The sequence below is a fragment of the Falco punctatus genome (assembly GCF_963210335.1).
Source record: "Falco punctatus genome assembly, chromosome: 2".
In the NCBI taxonomy this organism is placed as follows: Eukaryota; Metazoa; Chordata; class Aves; order Falconiformes; family Falconidae; genus Falco; species Falco punctatus.
The window spans coordinates 31,974,752-31,988,745 of NC_137581.1; the positions used below are offsets into that span (position 1 = coordinate 31,974,752).

General features: G+C 44.0%; 1 protein-coding gene across 1 annotated transcript in view; it reads left to right on the plus strand.

The window, feature by feature from the left end:
• LCP1 (lymphocyte cytosolic protein 1) overlaps positions 1 to 1,871 on the plus strand; it is a 33,027-nt gene extending 31,156 nt beyond the window's left edge. The window contains exon 16 of the mRNA XM_080375834.1: positions 383 to 1,871. Coding sequence (XP_080231960.1) covers positions 383 to 515 — 133 coding nt within the window. The 3' untranslated portion in view covers positions 516 to 1,871. The remainder of the gene's footprint in view (positions 1 to 382) is intronic.
• Positions 1,872 to 13,994: the final 12,123 nt, after the last annotated feature.

Consider the following 13,994-nt stretch of genomic DNA (forward strand, 5'->3'; position numbering starts at 1 on the left):
ACATCAGCCTTCCGCTTTCAACCCTTGTGAATTTGTTTATGTGCAAAGACAGTCACAGAGATGGAGGGGGAGCAAGACCAGAATGGCTGGTTGTGAGGATAATCTTTCAGGGGATGGGAGACTAAATGTTTTATACCAGTTTGACCTGCAGTCTCCTGTGTTGCAGTAATCAGTGCTCTAACCGTCAGGGAATACACTGTTATCTTTTACTAGAAATGTTCTCTGAGAACCTGTCTCATACACTTCTATAGAAATTTGATTTTGATAAGTCAGTAAGAAAGTTCCCAACCTACTCTAGTAGAAGGAAAATTAATGCTACTGCATTAACTTCTTTGTTTGTTTGTTTGTTTGTTTTTATTTTTTTTTCACTCATGCAATGCAGGTATGCCATCTCTATGGCACGAAAAATTGGAGCAAGAGTCTATGCCCTTCCAGAAGACCTGGTTGAAGTAAAGCCCAAAATGGTCATGACAGTGTTTGCTTGCCTTATGGGAAAAGGCATGAAGAAAGTTTAAAGCATAAAAGACTTGTACTGATGCCTGGTATTCACCCTTTTGATTCCCTCAAACTGGATACTCCTCTCTGTATCAAGGAAATATGCAGGGTGCTCATGCTTTTAAGGCATGAATGTCACACGTGGTTCCAGTTCATACAAAAGTCTCCATGTGTATCCAAGAAATGTCTTGTTTTGAACAGTAATATGTGCTTGATTTCTTTGCCTTATTTTCCACTTTGCTAGATATAACCATTTCATATTCCTGAATAAGTTTTCAATAGCGAAGACTACACATATCCTTTTATTAATGGATACCAGAGTTTTCTGTCAGGGGTCACCTGGAGATCTTTGTCTTGGGAAGTACAGACAGCTTTTAGGACTATGAAAGGTTATATACTACTTCTGCCTGAAAAATGTCTTCATGCTTTTGGTAGCGTTTCTGCCATACTTTCCTTCAGTTTGCACCTGGGATAACAAAAGGAGTTTCTCCCAGCCAACGCAAGTATTAGTGACTATATTTTTGGAATGGTAGGATCCTCTTAGGAAATCTTGTGGAAAGAGAGAAGCGTTTGGGGTCTGCAATGTGTTGCTGGTATGTGAACTGAGCAGTATTGTTCCCTGCAAGTTATGCCTCTGCCACCCCTGGCATTACTCACAGAGCACATTACTACTCACTGGAAAAAACACACCATAACCTGGTCCTCCAAGAACACCCAAACTCTGGAACCTTTGCAAGGAATGCTTTCCAGAGGATAATTCATTTTTATGTCATAACACATTTAAAACTTAAGCAGATTGCAAAGCGTGATAGAAATGAAAACGATATTAAAGAAACTAAGGGGATGTACTCAGTTAGCAGCAATACAATAGGAAGTGAACCAAAGGGACCCAGAATGACGTATTTATGCAGTGAACAAAAATTAAACTCTGTTAACTTCACAGACTTGCACTCAAAGGGCTGTGGCCCTGATTCAGGAAAGCATTTAAACCTGTGCTTGCATACAAAACAAACTAAAATGCTTCCCTGAACCCACTGGGAAGGGATCCTCAACAGAGATAATTCAGCATAGCTTTGCAGCTAACAAGGGACTGTGGGTTTGCCTCAGTCGAGGGCCTAGCCCCATTACGGATAGTCAGTGGGATATATTTGCACTGAATCTCTTCCTTGGAATGAGTCATTTACTGTTCTGGCCTTCACATGGATTTTACTGTGGTGAAATGCAGAAGGAGGGAATTTTGCCTTAATGCAATCCCATTGACAGTCTCAGTCCCCTCCCTCTCCCCTTCCCTCCCCTTCAATCCTTTCAGAATTGCCTTAATAAAGAACCAATATTCGTGAGAAGTGTCTCCAAATAAAAAGTTCTATAAAGCCAAATGTGTAGTCTTTGCTTTTAATAATGCATGTGCTAATGGGGAAGTGAGTATCATATAGCTGAAATAGGGATAGATTTGAAAAAAAAAACACAACTGTGGCCCCGCTAAGTCTTCCATATTGTGTCTGAACTCACAGACTGCAGAAAGCAGGAAGAATTGTTTCCTAGGCCATTTCTGAAGACGCCACTGAGACACTGCCAAAGATGGGATGCTGTGTGGGCTGGACCCACAGCCTGACCCAATATGATTTTTCCCATTCAGCTCAGTATCAGTTACCCTCTTCCTGTGCTCATATACCCATAGACTTTGCTTCTTTAAGCATTCTGCAATGCAAACATGCTACTTTGTTTTGGTACTAATGGTCAGATCCTGTTCCTGATCAGATCTGGCTGCCCTGTTCCTCTCATGAACCTAGATAGTTAATACAGGGTGGGAAAGGTACAGCATCCTAGGACCCATTCGGTTTGGTCACAGCATTTCCCAGTGCTGGCAGAGAAGGAGAATATCTTGAGTGCTAAACGATGGAGATGTCACCCCAGCTTATTGCCCAGCAAGGGGGAGTTACCAGATCATCGCCCCTACACTGCTTACTCCTCTTTTCAGGTGTAGGACCCGCTGTTGCCTTACGTGAGGGGTGGCTCTGAAAAGGCAGCTGCTGTTCCCTTACGTTGTTTGACTTGAGAGTCACAGAATCACAGAATGGTCAGGGTTGGAAGGGACCTCTGGAGATCACCTAGTCCACCCCCTAGGTCATCTAGTCCACCCCCCTACGGAGGTAAGCCAGAGAGGGGAAACTGCAGGCAGAAACTGTGAACGCAGCATTTCCCTCGGGTGGGATGACCGTGTATTTTGCATGTGTGGCATGCACGTGTACGCAGGGGCCGTTTTTGGCTGGATGGACAGTGTAGATCTGAGAGGGCAAAGTAAACCTGCCTGGAGAGATGTCCTCATCCCAGACTCAGGGGTGGACATGAGGGACGAAGTAGATGATAGATGGGAGACCGCAGCAGCACCAGGGTGAGAAAGGAGGCTCTTCCCTTGGTCCCAAATAAATGTAGGCATTTGCTATCCCCAGACAGAAGAAGATTGTCAGGCATTTCCCATTAAGCAGCCCTTAGCGGCTCAGGTTTTTTGCACAGGGGTAGGATTTTTAGAGAAGCCTGCTGAGAGAGGCAGGGAGAAGAGGTTTTCACACATCATGGGTTTCCCATAGGCAAGATGTAAGACTCCAGGGGCCCTGGGGATCAAAACCTGCCTCTAACTTAGGCTCGGGGGGGGGACGACAGGTGATGTACGCTGCTATTCAAAGCATGTTTTGTGAAGGGGGTTGCTTTTCCTCCTCCTCAGCATCCCAGCACTGGAGCCAGGCACCTTGCCATACAGCCCTCCCCGTTGCTGTTCTCCTGCCCCCCGGCTGGCTCTTGGGACACTGAGCCCCACCGTGCAGCTGTGGCCAGCGGTGAGCCCTGGCGCCAGCCCGGCCTAGCGCAGCGGCGACATCTCGCCACCAGGTGGCAGTCACCCTGTTTGGAGTCCCAGAGACTGGCAGGCACGAGCTCCGGAAACGCTCTCCTCTGGGAAAAGGAGAAAATCTGGGATATTTAACCCCAGGCAAAACGCTAGCAGCTGCCAGTGTTGTAAAGGGAATAAGTGCTGTTGGCAGGGGTACTATAGTAAAAGCCTTACCAGATCTTCATCCTTATCTCTATAATCTCCCTTGAAAAATAAATCTGTCAGGGACCCAAATGTGTGGGAATAGCTGCATACAGGTACAGGAGTATAAACATCTTCACTTTTCAATGCACCTCTGTTCAGTCAGGTATTCTTGTTTATTTGATGGATTTGAGAGTTTGCTTTCATAAACTAGTAACAGGAGCCTGTAATAAAGCTCCCAGCAGATGCTAAATGAGTTAAAGCCATGACAAACACCACACAAAACCAGGATCTGGAATTTTTTGCTATTGCTTTTCTCCAACTTTTTCCACCACTCTTAGAGAAAGCAGCTGCCTTTGGAATTCACTCCCAAATCAAGCTGGCTTTGTAAGCACTTCCATTATTGATTTTCATTGCACAATTAATCATAATTTTCAATGCTTAAAAAAGGCTTAGATGTTCATATGAATAAAAATAAAGCATCAGCAGTTAGAATATCTAGCAGAAAAAAACCATGAGGGCAATCAACCCACATGCTTCAGGGTACAGTCTGATCACCAGATGGACTCAGAAGGAAATATCTCCCCATAGTGTAGTAAAGCATAATTAGGTGCATGATGAGGATTTTACACCTTCTTGTAAATCATCTATCCTGGCTAGAAATCATCTATTCTGGCCTTAGAAAGGAGACAGCAAGCAGTATGGCTGGTTGCTGTGCTCCTGTACAGAAAAAGTAAGGTTTCTGCTTCCTGCAGAGATGGAATTGAATTGAAACCCCAACCTGACATTACTCCTCCTTCCAAGTGCAGCTTAATTCTGCTGTGAGCCTGATCACAAACTTCAGGTCTTGCTGTCCATTGCTGCCTAACAGAGCAGCAGCTTTGGTCTGGCTCCCACTTGGAAAACAGAACCCTGTCTCTGGCAGATGGCTGCAAAAAGCACATGAGCAGCACTGGTCCTACAGCAAGTACTCAGCTACCACTGCTTTCAGTTTGATGGAGAAATGGTGCCTCTGATCTTGCAAACCCATGTGTTGAGTTGCTACTGTGACACTACAGCTGTCCATCTTCTGTCACTTCTGTCATCTCCTCCACCATCTGGAGAATGGACTTGTCAAGACTTTGGGAGTATTTTGCTCCAGGCTGCTCAGCTGGTTTAAGTCCAGTAGTTTTCAGGCAAGCAGACAAGGTGAGCAGCAGAGAGTAGCACCACTGAATGCCTGAGCCTCATTGTCTGCTGTGTGGTGAGCAACGTCAAAGTTAAATTTTATCCACAAACCTAAGAAGCTGTTCATAAGCAAGGCAGGAAATAGAGGAGCTCCGTGTACCGGTAAGGTGATATCTGTGCACTTTTTATAGCTTAGTGTGGGCAAAGTCTGAATTAGGACCGACAACACTGGCTATGTTCTCATTTTGTTCCTATTGTTTATGTCTGTTCTCATTGCCGATTCTCTTTTGCTACCAGGAAAACTGTTGTTCCCCCAGCAGTTCCTTTGCTGCTCTGAAAGTAACACACAGCTTCGAGTCTTCATTATCATTTAGTAAAATGATATTTTTAGAGCATTGTTTATCATTACACTTTATTTACTTTTTGTGTCCTGATCACTTTTTAAAGGCAACAGTGTCTTACAGAAAACCTAATCTGCTCCTAGTGTGCAAGCTACTATTGCTATTACAGATCCATGATAAATTATCCAAAGCTGAGAAGGGCCAGAATCACACAGGCATGTGCTCACAGGTGGTGGTGTGTCTGAAATTATGAACAGAGCAGAAAGCTACATAACCAACCATGCAGAAAAGCACTGAACTCCCTCAGGGCAGGCAGTCATTTAGTGCTCCTGTTAAGGATCTAAAGGAATACAGCAATGAATATCTGTAAACACACAAAGCATGCAGAGGAACCCACACATCCACTTGGGATATCTCCTAGCAGGTGATTGACATGCACGATGATGCTTTGATTCACACAGGCAGAAAAGCCATGTCCCACTGCCAGGCACATCTGGCAGCCTACAAATATGTCCTGGCTCTTCACTGCAGTCAAGAAAACCAGACACCTCAGAGCACGTGTCAGTTTGTCACTGATGTGAGCAGATGTCTTCTGACCAGCCCCTGAGTAACATGTCCTCCCTTGATTTTGCAGCCCTGGAGCAGAACACCCTGCATGTCTGAGAGGTGGCGGATAAACCTTAGGTGCATCAACCTCTCCATGTCTTCCTCCTCAAGACCTGCACCTGCTTGTGTGCTGGTAAAACAGTCCTGTGGTTAAGTAACATGGCAGTGAAAGGCTCAGTCAGCCACATCAGTCCTGGGTTTTGGCAGTCCTGGGTTAACAGTTGGACTTGATGATCTTAACAGTCTTTTCCAATCTAAATAATGATATCATTCTATCAGTGAAAAGTAATCGAGATCTCTCAGGAGGGATGCAGGCCCTCACCACCAGCCCTGCCTCCACTGCTTGCTGCCCTGTCAAATTACATTTCACGTTAGAGAAATGTGGCTGCAGTGCCCCGTAACGCTTCAGTCACAATCCTCAGACCAACATGGGGCAATGCTGCCCATGTGCTGATCAGACCCTGCAGAACAGTCAAATGTCTCTGGAAACTTCTCAAATTCACTGTTGGAGCCAACTTCTTGGAACATAGGTTCTACTCACCTTAGAGGCTGTGAACAGTGCTACTGGGACCTGTACTGTCAGAAACCTCCTTGGCTTGCCAAGCTTTGCAACATGTGGGAGCAACCTACTAACACAGGTTCAGCCTCTGCTGACCTACTGGCATCCATTAGGGAGCACTCAGAAGCTTTTAGCTTAGTAAAGGAACAAATTCTACTACGGTCATTTTACTCCGCACTTCTCATACAGGCTCTGGGCAGAGGGATACCCAGCACCATGACAGTGTTCTCTGTGACAGACCCTGTATCTTGCAGTGATCTCCTAAAGGTTTGGAAATGATACCCCAAACAGGAATCACAGGGCTGTCAGAGCATGATCCTTAGATGCAGACTGCAGAAGCTTTCAGCACAGATGCTCTCAGCTGCCAGAGCAGTCACACAGTCCTGGGCAGCAGCAGCCATACAACTAAATGAATCCGCTTGTGCAGACTGATGGTCAGCATGGGCTGAGTGAGATGCGCCTCTCAGGCTGGGACCACACCAGCCAAGACAGTTGAATGAAAGACGGCAGGAGCTTTGCTCCATGGAGCTTCTCTTCACCAGCAGCCTCAAAGAGGTCCTGGCATCCTCCAAAAGCCCAAAGAAAGGGCCCACTCTTCCAACCTCTGCCAGATGCCATGCAAGCAGTATGAGCAAGTGCAAGCAGTGCAGAGAAGAGCAGCAGATACTGCTGACACACCCAGAGACAGGCAGAACTCATCACTGCTCCAGGGCTAACTGCATTCCTGATGTGTACATACAAACCTATGTAAACAGGGAGGGGGACTGGTGTGCATCCACTCCCTTGCACCTTAGCTGAAATATGCTCTCTGTAGGTGGTACTCGGAGCACCTTTCTCAAGTGCTCAGTAGCTGTGCCTGGAGTGCTCCTGTGCCCCCCTTTGATATTCTTTGTTTAACAGAGTTGAACTTGCTTTGCGAGTGCTCCTTGTTAAGATACTGGCACAAAAATCCTATCTACTGGCAATAAGAAAACATGACTCACTTGGACAACATGTTGTTTGGGTGGGAGTCGATAATAAACCTTCAGGAAACAGAGCTCAAGAGGAAAGTTTTTAACCAGTACAGACACATCCTCACCTCCTCAAAACAGCATGTACACTACAGCATATTTCTCTCTGCTGACCCTGGAAAGCTGAACAGCAAGGAGAGTAGAATAAAAAATGAATAAAGTAGGTTGGCATAACTGAGTACTCAAAATCATGAAGTGAACATGTATTTTCAGCTCTGCTCACACCTGTCTGCCACGACTGAAACATACTGCTTGTACAGCACTCACCCGGGGATAAGAGGTCTGTTTCCTCCCAGGTTAACCCATTTTCTAGCACAGGTAGCATCTGATTTTTATACTTGGGAATGACATGAGGGAGAAATGACAGAACCAAAGAAATTTAGACATAGTTCAGATTTTCCCCTCCTGGTGGTTTCACAGGCTGCAAAATTGTTTCCAGAATGAAATGACAGAGGTTGGTGACATTGGCCATGTATGTAAATGATCACAGTGTCCTACGGAGATTAATTGGTTCATGAATAAAGATGAGGAGCTGAGGTGTGCAGGGAGAAATCATTTATCAATTATATGCCTTGGAAAACTGAAACATGATGCGGCCTTAACGGCTGAATGGGTTTGAAAGGGAGACTTGTAAATTGAGTTCTAATTCTGCTCTGCCGCATTCATAATAAAGAGCTGTTAAACTAATTGCATCCTTGTGTGGTTCATGAGCAATGGCACTCAGCTGTATCGCAACGCAGGCATCAGGGATCAGAGTTTAGTTAGATTTTAGTCATCTTTTGTCTCATGTAGGAAGGATGCTATCTGGCTACCTTTGGCCTCATCAGTAGCGATAACACACACATAAAAGGGCAAGAGCCTGTAAATATTTTTCAGGAGATTAATTTTGCATTTGAATCTGAATTTAAGGAACCAAGGAGGACAGCACAGGCTCACGTGACTTTTGTGTTCTGCTTCAGTCGCATGGATCCATTGGTGTGATTACCCATCCTTGGAGGGACTCGTTGCTGAATAACTGGAAACAAGAGGATTCTGGAGGATCAAGACAATAGCAGAATATGCTAATCTCAAACAGGGAAAAGGATCTGAGGGATGGGGCTGCTAACAGCTGACCTCCCCTCCTCCTGCCCTTTCTGTGTGCTCATTAACAGGTTTGCTGTTACAGACAGTACCAGCCTAGCATGGGCTCCGGCATATGCAGATCTGAGAATCCTGATGCAGGATGAGGCTTGTTATTTAAAATCTTGCTGCTGGACACTGTGCAAGCCCCAGGATCAAAGAGCATAGCCACACTTAACTGCTGGTTGAGCTTAGAGGAAATCTCGTAACACTTGCTGAAAAACAAGGGTGCCATGGATGGGAGTCACGGGGGATTACTTGGTGTCGCTGCTGCAGCTGCTTGAGACCATCTGGCTGCAGGAGTTCAAGCAGTTCTTCCTTTGACTTGTTTTATCTGACAAATTTCTGTGGTCTGGATCTCCTTCACCAGCAAGAGCAGCTACAGGAGCCCAGCACAATGGCCAGCCCAGCATCTCAGTCTATGCTGATGCAGAGGGTGCTTGAGCAATGATAGATACCCTGAGTTAGCTGGGACATGGGTGCCTGGCCCCTTCAATTGCCACCTTTTTGGGCACTGAGATCTCAAACCACCACGCAAATATATGCCAGAGCCTGGTCTGGGTGAGGTACAACACCTATGCAGAGCCCAGAGGACACTGGTGTTACTTACCATATGTGAATGTGGAGAGGGAGGGGAGACACAGCAGTTTCAGCCAGAAGAGTGGAAATATCTCTTTAGAATTGCCTTTAAAGTGTGATTACAGTTTTAAAAGCAATATAGTAATGGCACCAGGAGGCTTTATATACTGCCAGTCCTAATTCCCACACGTGTAGTTTTCAACAAAGAAATCAAGAGACTACTTTGTAAATTATCTGCTCTGAAAACTAGGACCTGATCACCCCTTTTTAAATAAAAGCCCGTGCATGTCCCAAAGCTACTCTAAAATTTAACAGAAACCAACACAGATCAAACTGTCCCCCATTACTGCAAGGCTTCTGGTCACATCTGCTACGGTAACACTTGCAGGCACCAGTTTAGCATAGCCCATACACAGCGTAGAAGGAATAATTAATCCAGGTGCAGAAAACCCTTTGAACTCAGCCAGAATTTTTGATCAAGTAGCTCTTTGTCAGGGAATGCTGATTCATCAAAAGCAAAAAGGGTTGCTGGAAAGGATCAGTTCTGATGAATTTCCCATTGAGAGAAAAATATATTCGTTCAAGAAAGTTTTCAAATGGCTGAAATCTCCTCTTGCAACAGTACTTAAATTCAATGCTATTTCCTCCAGGTCTTAAAAAAAAGAGCATAGAAATGCAAGCTAATTTTCAATAGAAACATGAAAAAGCCTTGAAATTGACTAAAAATCAAACAACAGCTGAAATTATCAAAATGAAACATTTTTAATAACTCAATTGTTTTTATAGCTGCCATTCACAATATTTAAGACCTCGTTTTTCTTTCCAGTTTATCTAGGAAATACTTTCCAGGTTTTCAGAAATTCTTGAAGGCTAATAAACAATTTACTGTTGTAGGTAGAGCAAGTATATCTTAATTTATGACTTTTGTAGCCCAGAACACTGCTTACTGCTTCTAACCATAACACAGACCTGAAGTGTCCAAGCTGATGGAGGGAGATAAACAGAACGCATGGGATTCACTGGAACAAATGCAGCCTCCTACCTCCAAGCGAGTCACCCCCAGTTCTGCTGGCCATGAACAGGACTAGGCATTTCATTACCCTCTGAGATGTCTACAGGAGGTCATGGATTAATTGCTCCCCAAAAGTGCTCACCTCTCTGCAGCGCCTACGCAAGTGACACGAGGTGGCTTGCTCAGGTACAGTGGTCTGCATGGGGAAGGGCTAACACTGGAGGAGATGATTCTCTCTTCCTAAGCAGGTAAGAGGAGCAGATAGGGGGAATGTCAACATAAGCCAAAGGACAAATGATAACCCCTAGCAGCTGGGTGGAAGCAGGGAAGTTAATGCTTAAGGATGGGGTCTAAATACATACCCATCCCTTTCTATTATGTCAGCAGGCTTTTTTACTGATATTCTGCCTGAACACAGCTAGAGTGCTCCTCAGCAGCTCACAGGGCATCGAGGTAATCAGTGTATAGCTGGTTGCTCATTATAGCAAACCACAGCAACACAGTATAAATATATCATGTTAGGAAAGGAAATCAGACACTGAACTGCCACAGAACTTGTCTTTGTGTGTGGTGTGTGTCACAGCACAAATATCTTTCAAATGGGAACCTCCGTGCTTTCAAAAATCAGCCCTCTTTATGGAGGTGCTTACTGACAAGGAACTTCATTCTAGGCACCCAGATTCAAACAATTTGGCTGCTGGTGGTGGGGTGGTGGTGCTGGGACGGAGCTAGGGGCTGCAGTGGGTATGGAGCTGCCATTTAGTCATGCAAGAACAGTGAGCAAAGACAGTGAGGAGGATGTCATCTGCATTATTTAAATACTAATGGAAGGGAAAAAAAGCAAAAAGACCATTGATCCAAATAAGCAATGTCCAGCACACATCTGAGAGGCAATGGGGTTTTGTGCTCCCTTGGGTCGCAAGATCTCTGAGGCTTTCAGACAAGCAAGAGGCATGGGGTTATAAATTTTTGCCTCCTGGTCAGTCACATCTTCCATTTTACTTTTTGGGTTTTTTTTTGACCTTCCATCCTACATTTACTTTTCCATTTATTGTGTTTTAAGCTGTGCAGTGCATTAACCGCCACAAGACTCTGGTTTTTCCTTCCCTCAGAATTTCCTCTAGTGCCTTTAGTTTCCTCAAACACTCATTTTTTCCTTTTTTCTTTGTGTGTGTGTGAGATATTTCCAGTGCATACCAGAAACCAAAAAGCAAGTAGAAAACAGCGTGTGAACCATCTCTTTGCAACAAGCCAGAGAACTCACAGGAAAAACAATCAACATGCAAAAGTGTCTGACACCTACCATTTGTCCAAAACATCCTTCTCAGGTAGATAGCAAGAAGTGTTCCCTTTTCCCACTTAATTAACACTTTAAGACATAGAGAAATATGATCCTTTTCTTTCCTTTGTTACCAGCAACCCCCCTCCATCAGCTTTTCCATCTCCTCTGTTACACCTATCTCAGTAGATCCAATTATTCTTTAAATTTGTATCTGTGCATCAGACATCTCCAGATGAAAAGTGTGCCTGGGTGACCAAGTTCTGCCTCCTGCATTTCATCCTCTGTTGGCAGCTTCCTTTTGCCTACGTGAGGGAAGAGCGTCTGAACCACTGGTTTAAAAATCAACCCCTGTTGGGAGCGCTGCCGGGAACAGCCTCTGTACCTCACCACAACTTCCTATTTGTTTGAACAACATCTAGAAAAGATAAATAGGAGCTACAAAATCTAGATAAGGTATCAGTGGTTTGGCTTCCCATGAGCCTCTTTCTTTCTCTTTGGTATCTGGTTTGTGCTAAACTCTAGGTTGGGTATTTTCAGTGTTGGTGTATTTTCACAGAGACATTAACCCCAAGGGTACTCACTGGGGAGCATGATTCACCTCTGCTGACCTCAGCCACCCAAAACTTAGCTGTCAGGTTCTTAGGGCAGGTCTGCCCTCCTAAATAAAAAAAAAAAATTAAAAAAAAAGCCAGGACTGAATTTGAGCTCTGAAGACCTGATTGCCTGCCTAACTGAAGCACTGGCTCTGATCCAGACCACTTCAGAGCTGTTTTAGATGAGGTTGGTGGATATGGCCTAGTCCATGTTACTTAACTTCTGCTCCAGGGCTTGTCTCCAGGCATTTTTCACCCAGTTCTATAGCTATAAACCTAAGCTACACCCTACAGCATCAAATAATTTATTTCCCCCATTCATGTCCAGGTCTCGGCTCCCTGGTGCCCCCATTGTGCTTACATCGATTTACTCCTCGATCCTCCTCTGGAATGAATTACCTCTGGAAGAAAACCATGTTGTGTTTCTGGGCACTACTCACCCAAAAAAACCTTCTATATCAGACAGCAGGTATGGTTTTATCATTCTGCACCTATACAACAGGGTCAGCCAAGAGCTAAAATGTGGGTGGATCTGATGGTGGAGATGTAAGTGAGCAGTTCTCCCACACGTAAGGCTGCCATTGGGGTGTTCTCTAACCAGTGTCATGCCTGGAATTGGTATGTTGGTGCATGGAAGAAGAGGACTTCTACCATGACAACAAGCTAGCTGAGTTGCATTTACTGTTCAGGCACAGAATGCAGATGGAGATGATCTATTCTGGACATGTCAAATTCATTCAGCTTTTCGGCATGTCCTGTCTGAACAACTCTGGATAGGAATATGGGAGGCAAATCTTGGGGCATGCCAAAATTAATAATAATGAGATGAAGAGTCACTGGTACTTTTTTCTCAAAAAGCTAATCCAACATGATATATGGAAAATACATGGATGTAAAAACATCACAGAAAAGAGGACACGGAGCAGCACAAGCAATCTGAAATCCTTGGATGGATTCAGTGTTAACCAAAGAGGTAGAGGCCAGCTACGGATGACAGACACCCAGTTGATGTGCTCATCCTGAACTAGAGGAATGGCCCTAAACAGTAGGTATCATGTCCCACTTGCACCTTGTTTTCTCTGCTAGCAAATGCCAGCAAAATAAGCTTTCCTGCTCAGGATTTTTCCATTTGGACTTAATAACCTCAATCTCACTCCTCTCACCCTGCTTCATGCTTAGTTGTGATGTGCTACAGGAGTGCTGAACGCAGAGCTGGACCTCTGTATTTATTAGAGGATCAAAGAAAAACTTTGCATGTGGTGTTCTTTCTTATGTCTGCAGTTCGTAGCCACAATGAAATGACACAAAGGCTGAGATTACAAAGTGACTTGTCAACATGAAAATGTCCAAAATGTACTTTTATCCTTTCCTACATGGATGACATCAATATAAGCAGGACCTCCCCAGGGAGCTCTGTCATATTGACTTAGCCACCGGGAGTTTGGAGTTGAGGTGAGAGACAGTATTAAATTTTAACTACTCTTTAAATAACATTTTTGAAATCAATAATGTGGGTCCTGAACCCTCAGTTTTTCAATTGCATTTTGTTTCACTGTGGATGCCATGAAGATGAGGTTTTACCTGCTCTTTTTTACCCTATTTAACTGGATTCCAGAGAAGCGTGTCTTCTTCAGTTTTGCACAGTAAGTATCTGCTGGTGCTACTGGGCTTTTAGTGGGTGGTGTGTGGGACAGGGAAAGTATTGAGGCAAAAGAACTCCAAGATGCATAAGAAAACATTTGGCAAAGGCTGACATTTATTTATTGCTCTTGTAATTGGATATGTGGTTCAATTTAACATATAGATGGTGGAGGAAATGAAATTACTCCAAGTCTTCTTTGCATCCATAAATCCTATGTTTTTAATCATATTAAAACTATTCTTTTCGGTCTAAGTGCAAATCAATTCTGTTCATTCAGTGCTTTTGAATGCCAATAAAGGGCATTCTGAAACTTAATGGGAAAAAATAATTTGCTTCATTTGGCTTAAAACAAGATCTTAAATGAATTACTTCTTGAGGTAGAAAGAGAAACCATTTCAGAAAGTGCTAACAATCTGTTTTCTTTCTAAAGCAGCTTTTATGATTGTTTTTCCAGTCATAAATCATTTTTGAATAACCATTTTGCATTTGTACAATGTTTCAGAAGCAGCTTTATTGTTACCTATTGATAAACTTCAGAAATGCCCTGAAACCAAATGCTTT